Source organism: Crotalus tigris, unplaced genomic scaffold (genome assembly GCF_016545835.1).
Source record: "Crotalus tigris isolate CLP2741 ecotype Arizona unplaced genomic scaffold, ASM1654583v1 scf7180000024506.7606697, whole genome shotgun sequence".
NCBI classification, from domain to species: Eukaryota; Metazoa; Chordata; class Lepidosauria; order Squamata; family Viperidae; genus Crotalus; species Crotalus tigris.
The window spans coordinates 4,651,170-4,673,681 of NW_024100678.1; the positions used below are offsets into that span (position 1 = coordinate 4,651,170).

General features: G+C 34.8%; 1 protein-coding gene across 1 annotated transcript in view; it reads left to right on the forward strand.

Annotated features, from left to right (window-relative positions):
* The window catches only part of KLHL14 (kelch like family member 14), an 80,869-nt gene extending 65,555 nt beyond the window's left edge, over nt 1-15,314 (forward strand). The window contains exons 6-9 of the mRNA XM_039333661.1: nt 8,525-8,715; nt 8,817-8,975; nt 11,704-11,861; nt 14,084-15,314. Of these exons, the coding sequence (XP_039189595.1) occupies nt 8,525-8,715; nt 8,817-8,975; nt 11,704-11,861; nt 14,084-14,224 (649 nt within the window). The 3' untranslated portion in view covers nt 14,225-15,314. The remainder of the gene's footprint in view (nt 1-8,524; nt 8,716-8,816; nt 8,976-11,703; nt 11,862-14,083) is intronic.
* Nucleotides 15,315-22,512: the final 7,198 nt, after the last annotated feature.

Below are 22,512 nucleotides of genomic sequence, written 5' to 3' on the forward strand. Positions count from 1 at the left end.
GATTGAACCAATATCTTGATATTACAATTCAATGTAATATATTACCAGAGATAGCAAGATTATTTCTGGTGATCTGATATATATGAGGAGGTTATTCCTTTTTGAAACTGCATTTTTATTGTAATATTTTAGTATGGAAATTTTTTTATAGCAATTAAATGTTACATTAATTAATTAGAGCTCTATGGCTCAAATGTAATTTATTTGGTGGGAAATTAGGAAAAGGAAACTTAAAACTTACTACTAGGAGTTTGCCAATAAAATGCACTTTTAAACTTGAAACATGATGTTATATTTTTGTTCCTAACAGTGACACTATGTGGATGAAGTAAAAAATGCACACAGGCAGTAAGTTTGTTACAAAAAAAGTGTTTCTAAATAAGGAGTTGTTTTTAAAAAGAGAATATTTTAAATTATACATTTGTAATTGTTTAAGCATGCATTATGAATGCATGTCAAGATACTGTGTGGACCTTATATCTTACACAAGTGCACTTATGAAATAACTGACAGAAATGTATCAGAAATTATGGTCAGCAGGGACTGTTTCATGTAGTATGGATATAATTGATGTTGGTAATCCAGTCTACACCTGTATCTTAATGTAAATGTAAAGCATTATGTGAAACTATCATTCGCGTGGTGGAGATCTATAATTATGAGTCCATCTGAAGAGCATATGGAGGACTATGACTTGGACTGTAAGAGCATGAATCAATAAATGAAATTAAGAAAAAATAGATTTATCATATGTGTGTGAGCAAATAAAGAGAAAGGAGGTGGTAATGTTCAGAAAGTACAGATGAAGTGTGGAGGAAGGGGAATGGTTATGTCAGAAAATATGAATATATATCTGCTGACAATTGTGCATGTGTATAAAAGTTGGAATTCTTATTTTGGTGATACAGTAGTATCCTACAGTCTGGTAAGTGTGATAATGAAAGAAACAATACTGAATTCTGGAAAAATTGTGAAACTTCTTATTAGGTGACACGAATTGAGGGATGAAGAGGGAACAAGATGAGAGTTCTGAAAAAGTAGGTTATTTCATAGATTCATGAGTCAATCAAAAATAATGACTGAGTATTTGCTTAGAAAAGGAACTCTGTTTTGAATATGTGGCACAAGCGTAAGTATTTATGTATTTCAAGAAAATGAACATAGATCTGTTTTGTTACATGACTAATTATTATGAAAAACATGAGAGAATAAATGAAAGATACATAGTGCAAATGTGAAACTAGATTATTTTCTTGATAATATCAAGAGCAGATCTTTGGAAAAAGTTACATATGGAATAAAAGCAATAAAGTTAAAGAAACCAGAAAGAGATAAAAGGACTTCAGAAAAGAAAGTAAGACCTTAGTGTGAAAAAAAGTATCTCCCAAAAGTGAAAAGAAAAATATTACAGTGATCTGCAAAAGCAAGTGAAGGCATTCTAATGGGAAACAGGAAAAAATGCTTGATGGAATGATGATGAAGAAGGAGCTGTGGATGAGAAAACAGAAAATAAGAATTATTGCTGCAAAAAATTTGAGAAATATATAATATGCACAGAGAAAAAGTGGCAAAAATGTAGCTAAAGTGAGCAAAGAATAGTTATAATTAAGGAAAGGAAGAAAATGCAGAATGACTTAGACGGAAATAATTGTTTTGAAAATGAATGAAGAGAGCTGAAAAAGAAGACTCCAGAAGAGCAAATGGAATTAAAAATGATGAAATCATTTGCAATGTGTCCTAGATTACTCCTAAGTCACTGCAGCAATTGTCTCTTGGAATTCAAATGCACACTGGAATTCTCATAGGGAAAAAAGAACACAACTGGAATACATAAACTTTATTATTGTCATAAATAATTACTATAGCAACAAAATCTACTTCTACAGAATTTTAAAGAATGAAATTTCAATCCTTAGCAATTTTGTCCTGTTTTAAGGACATTGTAAGGGATTGTTTGCTGTGCTTTTCTCTATACTCTGTTTATATAAACAACTTCTTACTCCACACATTGACAGCTCTGACTTTCAGAGGAAGTGAGGGAATGTTTGAAGAAGTATTTTAGATAACTTCATGGGAATGAATGTGATATGTAGAAGAAGGGAATTGAAACAAATACTCTAAATGTTAGTGTCCAAGAAAAAGAGATAAAATGAAGGTATAAAATTTTTTAAAATGGTAAGGCTGCAGATATAAATGATGTAGCTGGAGAAATATTAAAAGATGTATGTGGTTTGCTTAGGGAGTGGCAGTGTGATTTATCAACAAAGTTGAAGACTGCATGTGTGCTTAATGGTTGGAAAAATGATACTTTTGCTTCCCAACATAGAGGAAAATACATTTTTAAAGGGGTGGGGGAGTCCATTTCTAAAGCAAGCCTGGAGAGATGTTTGGTGTAATTTTGAGATAAATGATACAACAAGTGATAATAAGCGAAATTTGAGAGATACAATGAGGCTTTCTGCTAAACAGAACTAGGGTAGACAAACTGATGACCATCCTATTAAATACATTTTGGCAAGTACAGTACATACCTATGTATCTTTTTTATGAATCAGTTTTAAACATAGATCTGTTAATACCATTTTAATATTTTTAAAGACATGAATCCATTGATGGGGTTTTATTGGAGATTCTAGTACTTTGGAACGTCCATTGAATTTCCATATTGGAAATGGTGCAGAAAATATTCTTTAACTTTTCATAGAAATATGTTTTAACTCAGTTATGGATTCTGTCAATGAGAGAGCATTTTTTAAAATGTTTGCACTTTTTCACACTTCAGGATGGTTTTAAGAATACTAGTATTACTTTTTTAAAAGATAAACAGATGAAAATTAAGAAAAAAACAATATAAAAAAATGTATAAAAAAAAGTCCGAAAAAAAAGATAAGAAAAAATCCATTGCCACCCTCCCTGAAAAATAGTAAGAAAAAGAAACTTCTCTCTTCATCCTCAGCAAGTATATTCAATATTAAGCATTTATCACTGTCTTAAAATTACAGTAAGAATAATCTTCATTCCATACTTCATTTTCTATAAATCTCTAAAATCTTCAGCTCTTTACTGACCAAGATCCAATAAAAATAGGTAATAATGTAAGTATTTAATCTCTTTCCATTTAATCTAAATTCCCCTCATCCCTCTTAACAATTCAACATTACAAACCATAATAAAACTGAAAGTTGCTAAATATTACTAGAAATAATAGACTTCTATTTAGATATCAAAAATGATAATGTAAATATTATAAATTCATTATACCATTTTCAAAAGAGAAACTATCCAATCCAGATAAATATTAAACATAACCAAAGATAAGTTTAACCACAGTGAAATAAACCAGTTTTGAGGTTATTTTCTTTCTTCCCACCAATGTTGCATAAATAAAATTCTAACTCTTCTATATATATATATATATATATATATATATATATATATATATATATATATATATATATATATTCGAGGAACTATATATATATATATCCTTAATGGTTGTAAAAATGCAAATCCTGGGCATATTTGTTTAATAATGCAATCTTCAATCTCCGGAAAGAGCATAATCTATTTATTTATTGTTAAAACAATATTTAAAACAATAAAAACAGTTATATACAAAGTTAAAAACAACTTAGCTTTCGCTGGTCCTCTGCCAGCGTCCTCAGAGTGAGGCTCGGGGTGGGGAAGTTCTTGTTATCCCCTTGCCGATCTAACTGCTTGCTCATTGCTCACATGACAGGGCCACTCTTCCTGATTGCCTGTAACTGCCTTAGTTGCCCCGCCCTCTCTTTATTGCACTCCAGTTTTGCATTTTTCTGCTGTGTAATTCTTGTCCAGCCTCCTCCTCCCTGTACTGTTGTTACTGATATACTCTCCAATCGCTCTTTCCTACTCATTGTGGGGTACACCTTCCGATCCAGTATTACAAGAGTCCTGCCATGGGGTTTTCCCTTTTTATTTTCCTTGTTGGTCTGCTGGTCTGCCTGCCATTTTTGCGTTCCATTATCCATTCCTATCCCATCTCCCTCCTCCGGTTGTTCTCCTCTTCTGACCTGCCATTCTATATATCCTTTCTGCCTTCCATCATCGATTCCTATCAATCCTCCCTTCTCCAATTTTCCCCCTCCCCTAACCTGCCTACCTATATATCACTCTGAGGACACTGGCAGAGGACCAGCGAAAGCTAAGTTGTGTATATGTATGTATGTATATATGTATGTATGTATGTATGTATGTATATATGTATGTATTTGTTTTCTGAGGTTTTCGCGGGTATTTGTATGTAGGTCTTTGGTTGTTCGGGTTTTCTCCCACGTAAAATTGGAAGTGTCTTGGCGACGTTTCGACGAAGTCCCATTCATCATCTTCAGGCTGGTACTTTCAGCTTCGTGCCTCGAGCTGCTGCTCGAGGCACGAAGCTGAAAGCACCAGCCTGAAGATGACGAATGGGACTTCGTCGAAACGTCGCCAAGACACTTCCAATTTTACGTGGGAGAAAACCCGAACAACCAAAGACCTACATATGTATGTATGTATGTATATACATATATATTCAAAAGATAAAAGATGAGCACCAGGAAATAAAACAATTAAATGTTTAATAAATAGGTAACGTAGCTTTCGATGGCTGTATTGCTGCCATCATCGTCAGGGTGTAAAAAGCCAGAGGGTGGGGGAGCTTGCTTATGAGCGCAAACGCACCTGCATACGGCTCATAGACCTCGTTATGGGGCCCGGTCGATTGATCCTCCCATTACTCATATCAGACGTATTTCTGAGTTTTAAGTTCCTGCGGCTGGTTACTTCCCTATTACGTGTGGCTCCTAGGCTGGGAGGAGAACATTCCATGTCACCTTGCACCAAAGTAACCTGTGTGACGCCAAACTGATCCTCTGATGGAATCCCGAACCTGACCACCTCCCTCCCCCGTGTCCTCCGCACCACTCTCCGGGGGCATGCTACCACATCCGTATCACTGCTCCCATCCCCCCTGCAACCCCCAACCCGCCGCGCTTCCACACGTGGGGTGCACAGCAGTTTGCCACGATCTTCGTTCCTGTCAGTTCGGCGTCCGACTCAACTCTCCCCTCCAAGGAAGCCCCAAGTCCGGTCTTCGCACATGCGCCCTCCCGCGTCCACCGTTCTACACGGGAACGCGTAACGGCACCCTCAATGGGGCGGCTGCAGTCACTATCCACTCCAGGGGTTCTGATCTTCAAATAGGCGTCCAGGCCAGACACAGTAGGCTAATATATAAAAATTTGTTTTTTAGTTTTAACAAAAAGTACTTAAGACACACCGTGGTGTGTTTGGGTAAACAAACATTGCAAGGTAAAACACATACAAAAACAGCTCAACTTAATACATTCACTATCATCTCTCTATTTCTCACAGATAACATAATAGATTTAATATATTCCATTTCTAGCTTAAATTTCTATTACTACTCCACCTGTTTTAAAGCTTTATAAATTTAAAATTACCATAATCAAATATTGTTTTACATCAACAAATTATCACTTCAAATATCTCTACCAAGTATATTGAAGTTCTTAATCTCTCTCAGCCCTCTTTTTATCACCAATCTGATTCGTTTCTTCTTCTAATGATAACTAACTTAATTTTAAAAAAACAATGTTAAACCTTAATTCCTTTCAGTTCATTACACAAACTTCAAATTCCATCCAATTAATTATCATACCTTATCAGATCATATTATTATACACAAAAATCACCTAATCAATTTAGGCACTTCAGAATTCCATTTCCATAACTGAACATTTTTTCAATTCCAGAACATATATATCTGTATGTATATGATTATATATTTTTTATCCTTAATACAATTTCATATTTTCGTACCAAGCAAATTTCCATAAAGCAAAAAAAAAGAAAAAAGGAATCATCTAACTAATTTAAACACACATGTATATAATTGCATTTTTCTTACTTCTAACTCTAGATCATTATCCATAAAATCAGCATTGCCTTTTACTCCATTAAACATTTTTAAATTTCTTTAAACTAACTCTTCTAACTCTTTTTTTTCTAGTCTCTTTGTCCCTTCTCATGAAGTTTTTGTCACTTTATCTTAGTCCATTTGTAATTTCCACAAAGTAATTCTAGTAAATCTCTTATATTTTAATTTAAAAGGCTACATTATTTGTAGGCCTTTTTTGTTTTTTAAATGATCATCCAATTCCATTGGTAAATCCAGTATTTCTATTTTTACTTGTTAGTTATAATTTTAAGTCTATCTTAATGTCCATTTCAGTTGTCTTCAAAGGAGTTTGTTCATCTTCAAGAACAACTTTTAGTTTAGTAAAGAGTTAAAGAGCCCAAGTACTTCACACACTCACAAATCTAACTTTTCCTTTAAAGTAGCCATCATGTGCTTTAGTAATCAATCTTCAAAGTTTTGTTTTGCATTGAAAAGTAAACAAAATAGATTTTTCTCACCTGAGAGAATCTTTCTAATTAGTTTCAAAATCTTTCTCTAAAGCAGTCACCCAGCAATTTGTAGGCTTGCAGTTCTGAATGTTTTTCCATCTTAAAGAGGCAGTAAAAAAAAAAAAAACTTCAAAGTTATTAAAAAGATGAGATTTGGTCAAACCTTGAGTCCATGAAAGGTTTCATTTATGGCTTAGAGCATGATAGAACCCATGACCTTCAGCTGATTGCAAGAAGCTGCAAAAATGTCAATTTCTGCCATTTGTTCACAAAAATCAACTGTGGAAGAATACATATGGACAGTCTCCAAACTTGTCTTTGTTCTAGAGAGTTTCAGCAGTCTGGATTTTAGATGTCTGCCATAATTCTCCTGTAATCCGTGTGGAGTGGGAAAAAATATGTGTTTCAGCTTATCTTGCCTCATCTGATGTCTGAATTCTGGTCCTTTTTAGTGAAAATATTTATAGTCCATGAAATAAAACATCTGGAATGTTGTTTAAGTTGAAAATGAATTATCTTAAACTTTGTTTCTTGGCTTATTTATACATAAAAACAACAGAGGTGCCAGATTACTTTTAATGACTAAATGAAATGAGTGTTCAAAAAATAACTCTTAGGACTTTCAAAAGTACTGGAAATTATTGAAACTAGCTGTCTGAAAAGAAGTTAGGTAGCATTATTGATTCCTTAGTAAAGTTTTATATTTCTTTTGAAATATAACCATGGAAACAAGCAGATAAATAAGATTTTCTTCAGAATTAGCCAGGAACTTCTTTTTGGAAAGAACAAATGTAATACAAGGAAAGTTGTTCTGTTTGCAGTAGTGCAGAAAGAAGAGGAAAAGAGATAATTGAAGAAAAAATGTGATGATGTGGTTCTCTTAGTAAATTGAGAACAATGACCCTTGAAGGACCATAAAGAAAGTGAATGTCAAGCTAATTTATTATTGTTATATTATCTGTCCTAACTTGTCTTACTGAGTTGTTAAATCCTAGCCTGATACCAAATGCACCAAATGTTAATGACTATCTGAATAAATCCAACACTGTTAACAGTGCATTGTTTTTGTCATCTGTCTTGCCTATAATGTTCCACCTATAATGTATACATCTATATATCTTCCTAATATCAGCTTACTTAAAATATAGCATCATTTATACAGGACACTGTTTCTTCCTTCCTTATAAAAGGTCTTTGCCTCCATGCTTTTGAAACGAGGGCAAAAGATTTTCAGCATTTTCTTAATCACTATCTTTATGAAAGTTTACAGTTAGGTCATGGGTGTCAAACTCGATCGCATCACATAATGTATTGTGACTCTTTTGCCTTTGTGGAGCCGGGGTGGGTGTGGCCTGCGTGTGATGCATCTGGCCCACGGGATGCTAATTTGACATCCCTGAATTAGGTGATAGAAGCAGCTCTTTTAGAGCTTGTTCTTTTCTATATCTTCGATCTGCTTAACAATGTTTATGCCAGCCTGAATAGTAGTCATTAATCTCATCTTTTATGCATTATGAATTTGTTTTATCACCTTCACAGTCATCTGTGTCATTGGCATCAAATTCCGAGATTTAACAATATACTGTGTAAAGAAATATTCCATTGGTTTATTTTGAGTTTTCCGTTATTAGATGACTCTTAAGTTCTAATATTTTGAGAATGGGGGAAATCATTTTCTGTATATCCCATTTTTCCATACAAATATGCCCCTGTAGCTGTCTTTTTTAAAACTGAAAAGCTTCAAATCTTTCTTTATAGCATGAGTTTCCAGCTTTCTAATTTTTTAAATTTTTTATTGTATTTTTCCCCAGCTCTACAGTATCCTTTGTAGAGAATTATACCAAGTATTTCAAGGGTAGCTACATTCAAATGTTTTGCAATTTTGGTTGTTTTATTTCTTTTTCTTAATATTTAAAGTGGGGATTTGAGTGGAGGTTCAACCATTTAAGAAACCCCCATTTGAATTCTTTGAAGCATATTAGTAAACAAATGCTCTTCAACTTTTGTAAACAATCATGACAGAATTAATTTTAGTTACAGGAAACTAACCGCTATTTGTTATTTTGTCCTCCAGAAGAGCTAGTTTTTATGCATGTCGGCTTGATAAGAACTTATACGTGATTGGAGGGAGAAATGAAACTGGCTACTTGTCAAGTGTGGAATGCTATAATTTAGAGACAAATGAGTGGCGTTATGTATCTTCCCTACCACAGCCTTTGGCAGCACATGCAGGAGCTGTACATAATGGAAAAATCTATATTTCAGGTAAGCTGTTTCCTAGATTCCATCTGATGGATTTGAAAATTTGGTTGAGCCCAAATTTTATTTTAAAAGCTGTAACTAATGAAGGTATATTTGATTTGTAGGTGGTGTCCATAATGGTGAATATGTCCCCTGGCTGTATTGCTATGACCCTATAATGGATGTCTGGGCTAGAAAACAAGACATGAACACAAAAAGAGCTATTCACACACTGGCCGTAATGAATGACCGACTGTATGCAATTGGAGGAAATCATTTGAAAGGTCTCTTTTTAAATAGCAAGATACTATACTTTTCTGATTTTTGATCAAAAATTATTTTTTCTGTATTATCATAGAAATCATTCTTTGCTATCATATCACACATTATTCTGTGTTATCATGCCACAGACTTTAGTATCATGCCTCCGTAGCATTTTGAGGAAAGGAAAAACTATAACACCACATTAAATAAATGAATAATGAATGCTTTAGATAATAAAAAAGAGAATTTTCATTACTCAGAATCATGGATGATTTGTCATCTCTATGAATTAATTGTAACAAACAGATTATTATTGACCCAAATTCCCTACAATGTTTGCCTCTGTAAATTAGTTGCCATCATAAGAAGTTTTACAAGAGTTCCAAGGAGAGTTCCTAGTTTTCAGGAAGAAACTTTAAATATTAAACTGCAACACATTTACCTGGAGACTTTTGAATTGGCATAAATATGCTTGATCTAAATTTATTTTATTCATCTTAGCATTTTATTAGTACTAAAAGCGTGTATGCCTTTATATTCATATTGCAAAAAAAATTCTGCTACAATATTGGAGAAGTATATCTAAAATAATTTTGTCTGTAGCATTGTGGCCAGAAAAAGCAGAATTACTTTCAATGTTTTATCCATTCCCCTCCCCCCAAAATCTTGCTTCCATTAATTTAGGGAGAACACCATTGTGGTCCCAGTGACCATCAATTCCTGATTTTTTTTATATTTAAAACAGAAAGAAGATACAACTTACAACCTCAGAGTTATATGTGCGCCTGGAAAAAGTCTTGATTATACTCTCTGGAACTGTTCCAGAAGTTCCTAGCAACTTGTCATTTAATGTGACAGAAGATAGAAATTATTGAAATGACAAAGAATAGCAAGAGTGATTAATTAAATTGAAGTTTAAATTAAAGCCAATCATGTTCAGCTTTTTTGGCCTGGCTTTTTCCAATGTTTAGAATACTACTCATGGAATATTGAGCTTTTGACAGGAAAAAAAAACCCTATTATTAAATGCATTTAAATGAAAGGGTCATTGACTTTAATTTTTGTAAAGTCAATCCAAATTATATTATGTTTTTTTACAGAATTTCTAATTTTTGGTTTATTTTGGTTTTATTCACAGCTCTCCATTTCATTTAATGCACTACTAAACTTTGTTAAAAGCATTGCATTTATATTATTCTCATTTGGAAAAATGAAATGTATGGGAGGGTGCAACTATCTAAAAGAAGACATTTCTTTTCAATCAGTCCAATGGGTTTGCACTGAAGAATTCAGGACTATAGCACATACATGCAATGGTTACATATATACGTGAGCCTTTGTGCTAACATCTTTTCCTCATGTCAGTGTTCTGTACCAATGTTTTTACAGGTAGTCCTCAAGTTATAGCCGTTCATTTAGTGACTGTTCAAAGTTATAATGGCATTGAAAAAAGTGACAACCAGTCCTCATCCTTACAATCATTGCAGCATCCCTGTTGCCTGATCAAAATATGGGCATTTGGAAACCGCCACGTACAGGTAGTCCTTGACTTACAACTACAATGGAGCCCAGAATTTCTGTTGCTAAGTGAGACATTTGTTAAATGAGTTTTGCCCCATTTTATGATCTTTCTTGCCACCATTGTTGTTAAGTGAATCACTGCAGTTCCCCATTGACTTTGCTTATCAGAAGGTTACAAAAGGTGATCACATGACTCTGGGACGTTGCAACCGTCATAAATATGAGTCAATTGCCAATTGAATTTTGATCACGTGATTGTGGGATGCTGCAACAGTCGTAAGTGTGAAAACCAGTCATAAGTCACTTTTTTCAGTGCCGCTGTAATTTCAGTTACTAAATGAACTGTTGTAAGTCAAGGACTACCTGTATTTACAGCGGTTGCAACATCCTGGGTCACGTGATTGCTATTTGTGACTTTTCCTGCCAGCTTCCGACAAGCAGTCAATAGGGGAAGGCAGATTAGTTTAATAACTGCAATGATTCATTTTGCAACGATTGTAAAAATGGTCCTAAAATCAGGTGTGACTCACTTAAAAACCGCATTGCTTAGCAGTGGAAATTCTGATCTCAGCTGTGGTTGTAAGTTGATAACTACTTGTACAGAGATCTTAGGAATCTTTGGAATTTTACAATTCCTTTCAAGTGACATTACAACATACTATATTTGTCTATAACATTGGTATTGCTTGTTTGATTTGACTGGTAACATTTTTCTTTTGCTCTGTTTTCAAAATCACAGAATTCAAGAAGAGATTACAGATCTCTTATAAAGCAAACTGTATACATAAGAATATTGTCAAAGATAGTATTTACAAGAAATTCTTCAGTGCAAACTCTATGAAATGAAAAATAGCTTTACTATAGGTATTCCTAATCCCTTTAAACCATGAAATCAAAATCGCAATATATTATGGGAGCAGAAAAATCTTTACTAACAGCCCTAGCAATTGTAGTTGTTAGTAATCATCATGTGTTTGCTATTAGTATAATGGCCAGTATATAAGAAGTTGAAGTTCAGTATAATATCCTATGATGATGCTAGCTGAATTTCAGAAGAAAATCAAGGAAAAATTTGCAATGTTTTATTTTAATAGGCTCATTCCTCTTATTTCTAGCAATTTATAAAGATTGTCCTTTTATGCTATTGACAAATTATTTTTTAATAGTGACCGTAGTCATTATTTTAAAATGAGTGGATTCAAATTATTTTATGAATGTGTGATACAGGTTTTTCTCACCTTGATGTCATGCTTGTGGAATGTTATGACCCAAAGGGCGACCAATGGAATATTTTGCAAACTCCTATTTTAGAGGGTCGTAGTGGTCCTGGATGTGCAGTCCTTGATGACAGCATATACCTTGTTGGAGGCTACAGCTGGAGTATGGTATGCATTAATTTGAACATGAAGTCTTAACTAGATCATCTAGTTACAATTTTATAGCATGCTATTTATTTATTTATTTAAGCAACTGTTTACTGACACCTATCTCATGGCAGTGACTGTGCACAGAGGACTATAACAAGACAATACAAAAAAAAAGTCACCCCATCCTAAGTAATAGTGCAGGTGAGAGTAATGGTACCAGTAGAAGTAATAATAACAGAAAACATAGCATACAACTGGCCCCAAAACATTACATTTTGAATCCATATACACCAAAATAAACTAATCTACACACACACACACACACATACACCCCAAGCATTTCAGCATTCCTGTCTAACTATTTGAGGAAATATCCAGGTCTACAGTAGCTTGCCAAGGGTCAGGGCCATTCTGATCTCTAAAGGGATATTGCTTCATAGGGCCAGTGCTGTAACACAACTCCCAGGTCCCACAAGATGACATTTTCTAGGAGAGACCCAGATCATGCCAACCCTCTGGTACTGATGGGGCAAGCAGATATGTCAGGAGACAGATAATTTTGCAAATAACCTGGCTGCGTGCCATATAGGGTTTTATAGGTGACATCCAGCATCTTGAATTTAAGTGGAAAGTCACTGGGAGCCATTGCAGCTCATACTAGACAAATCTCACCAAAAATACGGTGAGACGTAAACTACAGAAACACATGCCAGTTCAGTCATTGCCCAGTTCAACGTGGACCACACTCTACAGGACTCAGGACTCTAGGCTGAACAACCAGGACCAGCAGCTACAGAACTACTGGAATAAAAGGTGTTGAACTGTTGCAAATATAAAGTGATTGAAAATGAGGAAATAATCAGTTATTACAGATCAAGTCCAACAAGAAGAGGATATTTGAAATGCATGCACCAGTTCTGAAAAGAACAACATAGAGAATCAGAAATAACAGAATAGATGTTATGGCAGACAGATGTCAAGTTACAATACAAAGTATCCACAGAAGCAGAATTTGAAGAATTGCAAAGAACTTCCCAGAGCAAAGAAATCAAAGCCTTGCCAGAAGTAATTCACATTGTAGAGGTAAACCAAAGGAAGTTGTCAGTAGATGAAGGCTACACAGCTATTGAACTGTTTTCATTCCAGTACCAGGCAACCTCTCCTCTGCCAAAGGAAAAAAAAGGTTCTTTAACTAAAGAAGTAGAAGAATCAAAACAAAGAATAACTAACATCTAGAATAGCACAAAAACAATAAAATAAGGTTGCCTTCATTGAAGCTTGTTCCAAAGAAACAGCTAGCATAAGCATTAAAAGATACGAGTACTGTAATATCAAATATAAGCACCAGGTCACTGCAAAAAACAATCTAATCTACTCCATTATAGTCACAAGTCCTGCAATACATTTGGGAGTAAGGAATGTTATCTAGTCATAAAGCTTTCCATCATCCCATAATATCTATGCAAAATATGCAAGCTGTACTAGAATTTCTGTAATTACTGCATTGGCATATTCATTCTTTGTTCCCAATAAGCATTTTTGCAAGTTTCTTAAATCAAGCAGCAGTATTCTTTCATGTCTGGAAAATAACTTTACATCCATCCTTTGTCCTAAAGATATCTTATTAATTTGACAAGTCCCATTGTCAAAACTGGTATTAGGAATTGTTTTGGGGGGATATTTAGCAAGATAGCAACAACTTGTATGACCACTGCTGACCTCGAGGCGGTACAGCATCAGCCACTGACTCCAGCCATTTTCCAGTGGACTTCCCATAAAAAAAGGTAGTGATATTAATTTGATTATTTTTCCCATTATTTATTATAAACAGGTTCTTATTACTTTTTACACTGTCCACTCTCAATCCTAAAATTCCACTGCCATTTTTAAAAATAAGTTCTTATAACAATAGCAGTAGCACTTAGACTAATAAAGTGCCCCATAGTGCTTTACAGCACTCTCTGGGCAGTTTACAATGTCAGCATATTTTCCCCAACAATCTTGATCCTCATTTTACTGACCTTGAAAGATGGAAGGCTGAGTCAACCTAATGTCTGAAAGGCTGAGTCAACCTTATGTCTGAAAGCAGATAGCTTGAATGAACATACCCTTTCGAGGATTAATACATTGCAGGTTCTTGAATAATCATGAAAAGCCTATTCTTTTCTAGTTATCGTTACCTACATTTTGAACTGATGTTTTTCAGCTAAATAAAAAAGCCTCTATATTTTGCATTACAGGGAGCCTACAAATCTTCTACTATTTGTTATAGTCCTGAAAAAGGATCCTGGACAGAGCTCGAAGGGGATGTAGCTGAGCCACTTGCAGGCCCTGCTTGTTCTACTGTCATACTTCCTGCGTGTGTGCCATACAACAAATAAGTCCTGGAAATACAGAAGAGGACATTGATGCATTCAGGAAAGGAATGATGGGAGGCATAATTATTTTAAGGAATAGTTCTTCGGATCACAGACCACAAGATCCCACTCCTACACCTGCATTTATGATTTTTTTTAAAAAAAAAAAGACTAAGCAAATTCCCATCTCAGATGAATTGGTATCTTGTCAGACAAGTAGGTTAGACGCATGGAACGCTGCACAAGTTGACAGATGGCCATTTCAGATTGATATTTTCCCTGCTGCAGACCCATATACTGATACTAAATTTAAAGAAGATGAACACAAACATTACTGTGCATTCTGTTTTACTGCATGGGATCTGTGTTGAAGTAACAATGATATTCCGCTTGTAATTCAAAATTGAGGTACTGAAAAGCACTGAATTGCAGAATGGTCTCCTCCATTTCAGTTGTAATCCATGACTGCTTTACATACTCTGCAAGCAACAAACAGAAGAAAACTCAAGAGATAATAATGTAATGCTTCTGTTGCAAACAAATTGATTGTCCTGATGAACTAACATGCCCTAACATTCTCATAATTAAGAATTGCAAAAAAGTTACGCAGCTTTCAGGATACGTGCCAATCTTTAATGTTATTTGCAAGAGTATAAATCCAAAACAATTACTCCAAAAGTTCACAGATTCTGGTTTTTCTTCTTTCCACAGCGTATGAGCATGTACTATTTAGAGTGTTTTTAAAAAGATTTGATTAATGTTTAAAATCTTATAATTACAAATGTGATTTTGCAAAAATGGTAAATATTCTTTACTTTTCATTTCCAAGGACAAAATTCAAGCACAGTACTTTTATAACATTAAGATTTTATGATATACACTATTAGCAAAGATTGGCAAATTTCCTAATTGTTTAACATTGACATAATAATAAGCTACCTTTATGCTAGCATAAAAAAAAATACAGGCCTAATTCTGAGAGCTAATTTACTAGAACAGTGATTCTCAACCTTTTTAATGCCGCGACCCCCCAATCGGTCATAAGTCGAGGACTACCCAACCGGTCGTAAGTTGAGGACTACCCAACCAGTCCTAAGTCAAGGACTTTCCCTGCCCAGGAGTGCCGCACATGCGTGGTGCCGCCCCCTGCGCTGGCCGAGGCGTAGCTGGCAAGCGGCAGAAACAGAGCAGGCCGACCACCAGCTGGGCCACCAGCTGGCCCAGCCCAAAGGAGGTAAGGCACCTGCCGGGCCCCACGTGTGCCAGCAACCCTCCCTGCGCCCGCTGGCCTCCCACCCCTGGCCTTACATTTTTAGTAGTTGCTCAGCAAGGAGGGGTGGAAACTTCCAGACAGCTCGCCTTCGCTGCAGACAACTTGCAGTACCGTTTGCAGAATGGGACTTTTGGCGGGCTCAGCAGGGCAGAGACAGCCTGGACAATTCCTATTGGCTTTCAAAAGCCAATAGAATAAAAGGGAGTAGCACAGCTAAGGAAAAGGGGAAAAATGGCGGACTGAGTTGTTTGGCGACCCCTGTGAAATGGTCATTCAACCTCAAATGGGGTCCCGACCCACAGGTTGAGAACTGCTGTACTAGAGTATGTTCTTGACTACATCCAAATACAGGTATTCCTCAATTTATGACCACAATTGAGCCCAAAGTTTCTATTGCTAAATGAGACATTTGTTAAATGAGTTTTGCCCCATTTTACAATCTTGTCACAGTTTTTAAGTGAATCACTGCAGGTGTTAAATTAATAACTTGGTTGTTAAATGAATCTGGCTTCCCCATTGACTTTGCTTGTCAGAAGGTTACAAAAAGTGATCACATGATCCCGGGACACTGCAGCTGTCATAAATATGAGTCAGTTTCCAAGCTTCTGAATTTTGATCACATGACCCTGGGATGCTGCAATGAAAAATGGTCATGTTGCTTTTTTTTCTGTGGTGTTATAACTTTGAATGGTCAGTAAATGAACTGTTGTAAGTCGAGGACTACCTGTATAGTTTGCAACTTCAAGAGCAAAGCAAAACTAAATGGAAAGGAGGGCAGATGTTGAGGATAAGCAAGCAATTGGAACCTTCCAGAGAGGAAATGCAAGATTTGGGCAGAAAAGTACAGAAGGAACATGTAGCTTAAAGTTGTCGTGTTCTTTAAATTGCTCTCTTTGGAACCATTCTTTAAAAATTGGCAGTTGATTACATGCCTATGTTTAATGTCTATTAAGCTGTATAATACGCACACACACATACAGTAACCTTTGTGAACAGTACATGCAGAATGCAAGACAGCAGAGACTGCAAGCTTTTTATATATTTCCTTTCAACTATTGTATGTCAGGTGCCATCCCTGCCATTTTAGATATTTAGATGTGGGTACAACAAATATTATAATTAATCGTAATATCTTAAGCTTGGGGCTGAATGTTTGTAAATCTGCATTTCAGAATGGAAACAGATGTGATATAAAAACTTAGTGGCTCCCCTTAAGCTATAAGTAATGAATCAGATGCTGGGCTTTGGTCTGCCTTTCCCCCCGTTCTTTAAGTGGGTGGTCTGTTCCTTTTTATATTAAAAAGAGTACACAAAAATAATTTTAAAATGATGGAGACAAGCAGGAAGAGAGATTGGGAAGAACGTACTGAATATGGAAAGTGCTTTATATAAAATCAGACCACTAGTTTTATTTTATTATGTATTATAATCTATTGAATGGATTAAGAGTTTCTTAATTTCCTGTCCCCTAACCCAGCACTCAACACTTGGATTTAACAGTGTGCACTGCCACAAAGTTCAATTTTAGTATAACGTTCAGGAATGTCCCAAAAGAAAGAGGAGCAATTTCCTTGTACTGTCTAATATTTGAGCTTGAGCAGCTAGATCTACTTTAGAGAGGGAAAAACAACATGGATACAGCTCCAAAATGGCTGCTTGTCCTCACTACTACATTTACAGATATATTTACTTAGAACTAATAGGAATTTAGACTCATCTATATTTTGTTAAGCCTTGAGCAATGAAACTCCTTTCTCCTATCCTTACGGGTTGGATTAAAACGAAGCAAAAATCTTGCACTGCTGTAGTCAAGATTTAATTATGTACCTGATTGAGGCAACTGACTTTGCCATGCAAGTCAAGAATCCCATACCTTTGTTAGTCTGAAAAATAGGACCATTTCTCATCAATACTATACAAAAAATGGGGGTGGGGTGGGGTGTTACATTGCTTCTATCATTTCTTCCTTCTACTGGAATCAACTGAGGGCCCTTGCACTATGCAGTTATCTTGCCTAGGACTCAGGAAGAGTAGACTAAGATTGGGAATGGCTCATAATATAAACAAATAGATACAGTATATCTTGACTTTCTTGGGATTCTATAAAATGTTCATCTCATTTCAGCAGCTTATAACAAGCCATAGGTTATATTTTTGAAGCCCAGTGTTCGGTACAAGTCCTAAATTCATGTAGATTAGCACAGTTTCTGGAAATTAAGTGAACTCATGGTATGTCTGTTTCAAAGTCTAGCTTGTAATTTGTATGAATATTGTATATTCAAAAATGCAAGGCAATACATAACTTCAAATGGGACACAAATGTGAAACATAAATAGGCAGAATAGAAGAAGTAATTTACTAGATAATATTACATAAGGTTTAGGGTACTCAGAAAATATTAAAAATAAAAATTCATGTATTATATCACTGTGCCATGATTATTATTATTATTATTATTAATAATACAATTATTACTATCTGTAGTTGTGTTCCTAATGTTTATTCCAGTGATACCATATAATTTCACCAAAATTGGCTGGGTACCACCTTACCTAGGTAGCAAATCATTTGTTGAAGGAATTGTATCTAAAGGGGGGGGGGAAGAAAACAATAACATTGTTAATAAATTCCTGGAAATATTTATCTTGGAACTTCATTTTATTTTTGCTTATGTTGTGGAACTCTGATTGTATTTATTTGTGTTATTCAATTCAAAGATTTTTTTGTAAAATAATACATTGTGCAATCATCATTTGGGTGGAGGGATGGTATTTAGAAATATATAGCTGTGTATATACATATGTGAAAAGGAAGCCTGTCACAAACACTACATTAGAGAATATTTTATGGCATTCAGAAAAAAATGTCAAACACTGAACATTATCATGTGCCACTGTTAAAATGCCACTTTAAGGGGTGGGGGTGGGGGTCTTGTCATTTAAAATTCTTTTTTAAGAAATATAATTAAAGAATTTATGAGTATTATATGTAAATCTTTTTAATTATCTGGAAGGCATGACCAAGGAAATCATACAAGACACCAACAGTGTAAATTTTGTACAGTATTATGCGTGTGTAAATGAAGCTTGCTTGTAGGGTGAGGGGACTTTAAATAAAATCTTATGTACTAACATGCCTGTCTGACAAATCTGTTTAAGAATGTTTAAATTATCCAGCATTATTTGTTTTCAAAATTGCTTTCATCACATAGATATATAAAAATCTGACCATTAACCACAATCATTTTATATTGTTTCTTTGGCCTGAATCCTATATAGAAATGCCAGATTGTTATTTTTTGTTGAAATATGTTTAATATTTTGAACATCTTGTTTTGATAGGCCAACTCTCTTTAAAAGTGTTTCTTTGTAACTGAAAAGCTGGGTTGTTTTTTTTTTTTAAAAAATACAGTTGTATATTTAATCATTAAACAATGTTGGTATATGAGGAAAAAAAATGAAAGAGAGGAAAAGATTTAACAGGGCATCTTGTGTTGTGTTTTGTTCCAGGTTTCTAAATTCATGACAGCCAAAAAAATTTAGTGGTATTGGAGGTCAGAGTAGTTAGTGGGAGGGGAAACTAATGAATTCTAGAGAGCTTTTAATGCCATAAATGATTGTATTAATCTGCAGCATAGATGTTGATCAGTGGAACTGAACTCAGCTCCCTGGACCTTGTCAGATTTATTCTGTGAATGTCGATGTTCCACACCAATTACAGATTTTAGAAGAGGTTTTCATGCAAAACTCCGCACCCTAATATTTAAGCCAACTTAGATGCTGTTGAAATTAAAATCTAGCTGTGGAAAATCTCTGTGAACTTGATATATGAAAATCCAAATAAATTATTTGTTCACAGAAATGAAAAATAACTTCAGCAGGAAATTTCAGAAATTACTTATGCAGGATTAATCCAGTTCAATGAATGCATCTTGCATTGATTAATAAACCATCCATGAATTGCAAACTAAAACTACAGAGTATGTGCTTTCATGTCCTTTATTAAAACTAAAACAGAGTGCGTATTCTACAAAATACATAATTGTTTATGTATTTTAATTCTAAAAGCATGGTTCTGATCAACTATAGTATTAGATTTAATTGTTTTACTTCTGAAAAAACTGAACTTTTGTGCAGACCAGGGCACAACTGAGTTAGACTTCTCTTTTTCTAAGAAAAAAGTCTTTGACTTTATTCTAAATCCTGACCATCACTACACCTTGGAAGGACTGAAGCTACATCTTACAGGATATAAGAATATTTCTTCTCTCCCCTCCAGTGTTATTTCCTAAAAATATAGCATTGAATAGAAGCTTCTACTGACTTCACAGAGATTGAAATTTAAGACTTTGCTTTCTGGGCATTACAGCTTTCATCTTTAAGTAGTAACATCATGGTAAATTAATTTTTTTTAGGGTGGCCAAATTATTTAGTTGAGGACATGAATGTCAATATTTTGCTCTGAATGAAGTAGATTAAAAGGACCTTGTGGGCTGTGTATTGGTCCTAGCTGAGCATTGTAACATGAAAGAAGAGAAGCTTTGTGGATAGGTTTTATAGGGATTTGATTCATATTGATTAAATTATGCTCCAGGTCCAATGAAACTATACAGGAAGATGGGCTGCTGAATACTTGGCAAAAGTGTAAACTGTGAGTATTGCTGAAAGATTTAGATAGTTGATTTCCTCTTGTATCCCTTTGTGCAGTTTGTAAGGCATCGGGATTAAAGAACATTTGAGAACAGGACATTTTATGGGAATTTAGAATTCTTGTCCACATTTTATCACTATTTTGTCTTCTACTAAGCACTGTCCCTGACTGATATCACCTTCCTGACCATGTTTGTGTAGCCCTGAAATACATGAGTGGTCATTGTGGGACAGAATGAAGGATGAGCTGAGTTGTTGACCTGATAAAGCAAAATTCTTATTTTGTTCCTATCAATACTAGGTAAATCACATCAGAGGAATAAGAGTGGCCTACGAATCAACAACACTGAAACATGCAAGTTTGCAGCTTTTGGAAACTGAAGTTTGTTCAAATGTTATAGCTAACATAAGTAGAGGAGGAAGGATATGTACTCCTAGGACCACGCATACACCCTATATATGAAAGAACATAGTCAAGAAAGTAAACTTTTATGAAATATGTACATAGATGGTCATAAAAAATGTTGTAGATGACCAATGTTTGTGTAGGGTGGCCAAAAATCAGAATTAGTGAGAAATATTATCAGACTCCTGCTTATATAATTAACTCAATTCCTAGATTAGTATTTTGTTTTTAAACCTTAAAATTTTTTCATGGCTTTTTCCAAAGCAATATCTTAGGTAATTTTCTTAATAAATCTGCTATGATAAAATTTTACTGCATATCTTGCTGAAAAGATATTAGTGGTTTCTGAAAGAATATAGCCCTCTCCTCAAATCAATCTCAACTCTTGAATAATTGTGTTTTTGGCATTAGCATAGAAGTATTTGCCACTGCTTCCCTTCGGAATAATTTTTAACTTCAATATAGTCTACCAGTTCTCCTATCCCAGTGCAAACTAAGCCTGACTCCTAGATCAAATAGATGCTGCCATCTGCTGTGATAATTTCGGAATATTTTCTACTAATTCATTCAGGCACATTCACCAATAAACCTTATCCCTACGACAATTACAAGAGACCAAACCCAGTAAGTGGGCTATATCTTCTCATATTCGTTCATGGCCTGTTGTTACTAACCTCTCTCTTGTCATTAATTTCACTAATGGAACTCTATTAACTGCATCTTCTTGATTGCTTTGTAATATGCTTGCTGAAAAGCAGTTTCTTGGCACAATCCAAAAGGGTGAGAGCTTTCTTATAGTAAATGCACTCTGAAATGTTCTCTTCCTTGAAATTTATAACCCACCTATTAACCTTTTCTAGGCAGTTGCTGAAGCCTTAATTCTTTGTCCAGGCTTTCCCTAGATGAATGGTTGGATGAACACTTTTTATTTTATTTTTATTTTCCCACCTATGAGGGCTGAAGCAAAGTATGAAGAGAGTCGGAGATCAAACACTGCAAATATTCTTGCAGAGAAACAGACAATAAAGATTTCATTACTATGTAAGGTGAAAGAAAGACACATGGTTTAATTGGCAGTTGATCTAGAAGTATTCTTAGATTCTGAAGGACTTCTGATTTTCATGAAGATAAAAGCTTCTTTTGCATCTGTGGTAAAAGTGGCTGATCTCTTTGAGACAAGTCTGAATCATTTACTGAGGCACCCAGGAGGCAAGGAGCATCTTTATGTTTCTAGAGAAATATATTGCTTGCCCTGTGACACTTGGATACTACCTCTCTAAATGAACATGTCAATTTTACCACTTTTAAACTTGTTGAATTACTTTATCACAAATTGTTTCAAGGTAACAATGGGAATAGTATATAAATATATTAAATAAGTAATAAATAAATATAAACAGACTCAACTACTTCATTCTATCCTATCCACCTGGGAAATATTAGTACTGTATGAATTACGTTTTTTAAAGCGCATTTTCAAGAAAAGAAACCCTTACAAAGAAGCATTGTAGCAAACAATAGCCAAACAATGGAGTTTTGACACTGCACATTTTTCATTAAGAGCAATTTGACAAAACAGAATGTAAAGAAAAAGTGTGTGTTTTAATTTTGTATTCAGGACTATTGGATTAAATGAGAATCTAAAGGTAGAGATGGATTCATTGCCATATTAATAGGTAATGATCACAAATGCTAAACACTGAATTTTAGTAGTGACAGAAATATCAATGGGAATTGTAAGATAAGTGCAGCAGTGTTCCCATGATTTGGGATGCCTACAGAGAGGCTGATGAAGGTTCATAGTAGGAAAAATTAACAATGGTTCTGAAATACATGATAGAACGTGACTATGTAGCTGATACCACGAAAATAGCTTGGCTTTTGTATTGTATTCAGTTGTGTCATGTGTCAGTAGATGAAAAGGATTTCTAAGAATTTCATCAAGAAAACTATATTTCCAAAACAAATTATACCAAAACCATTT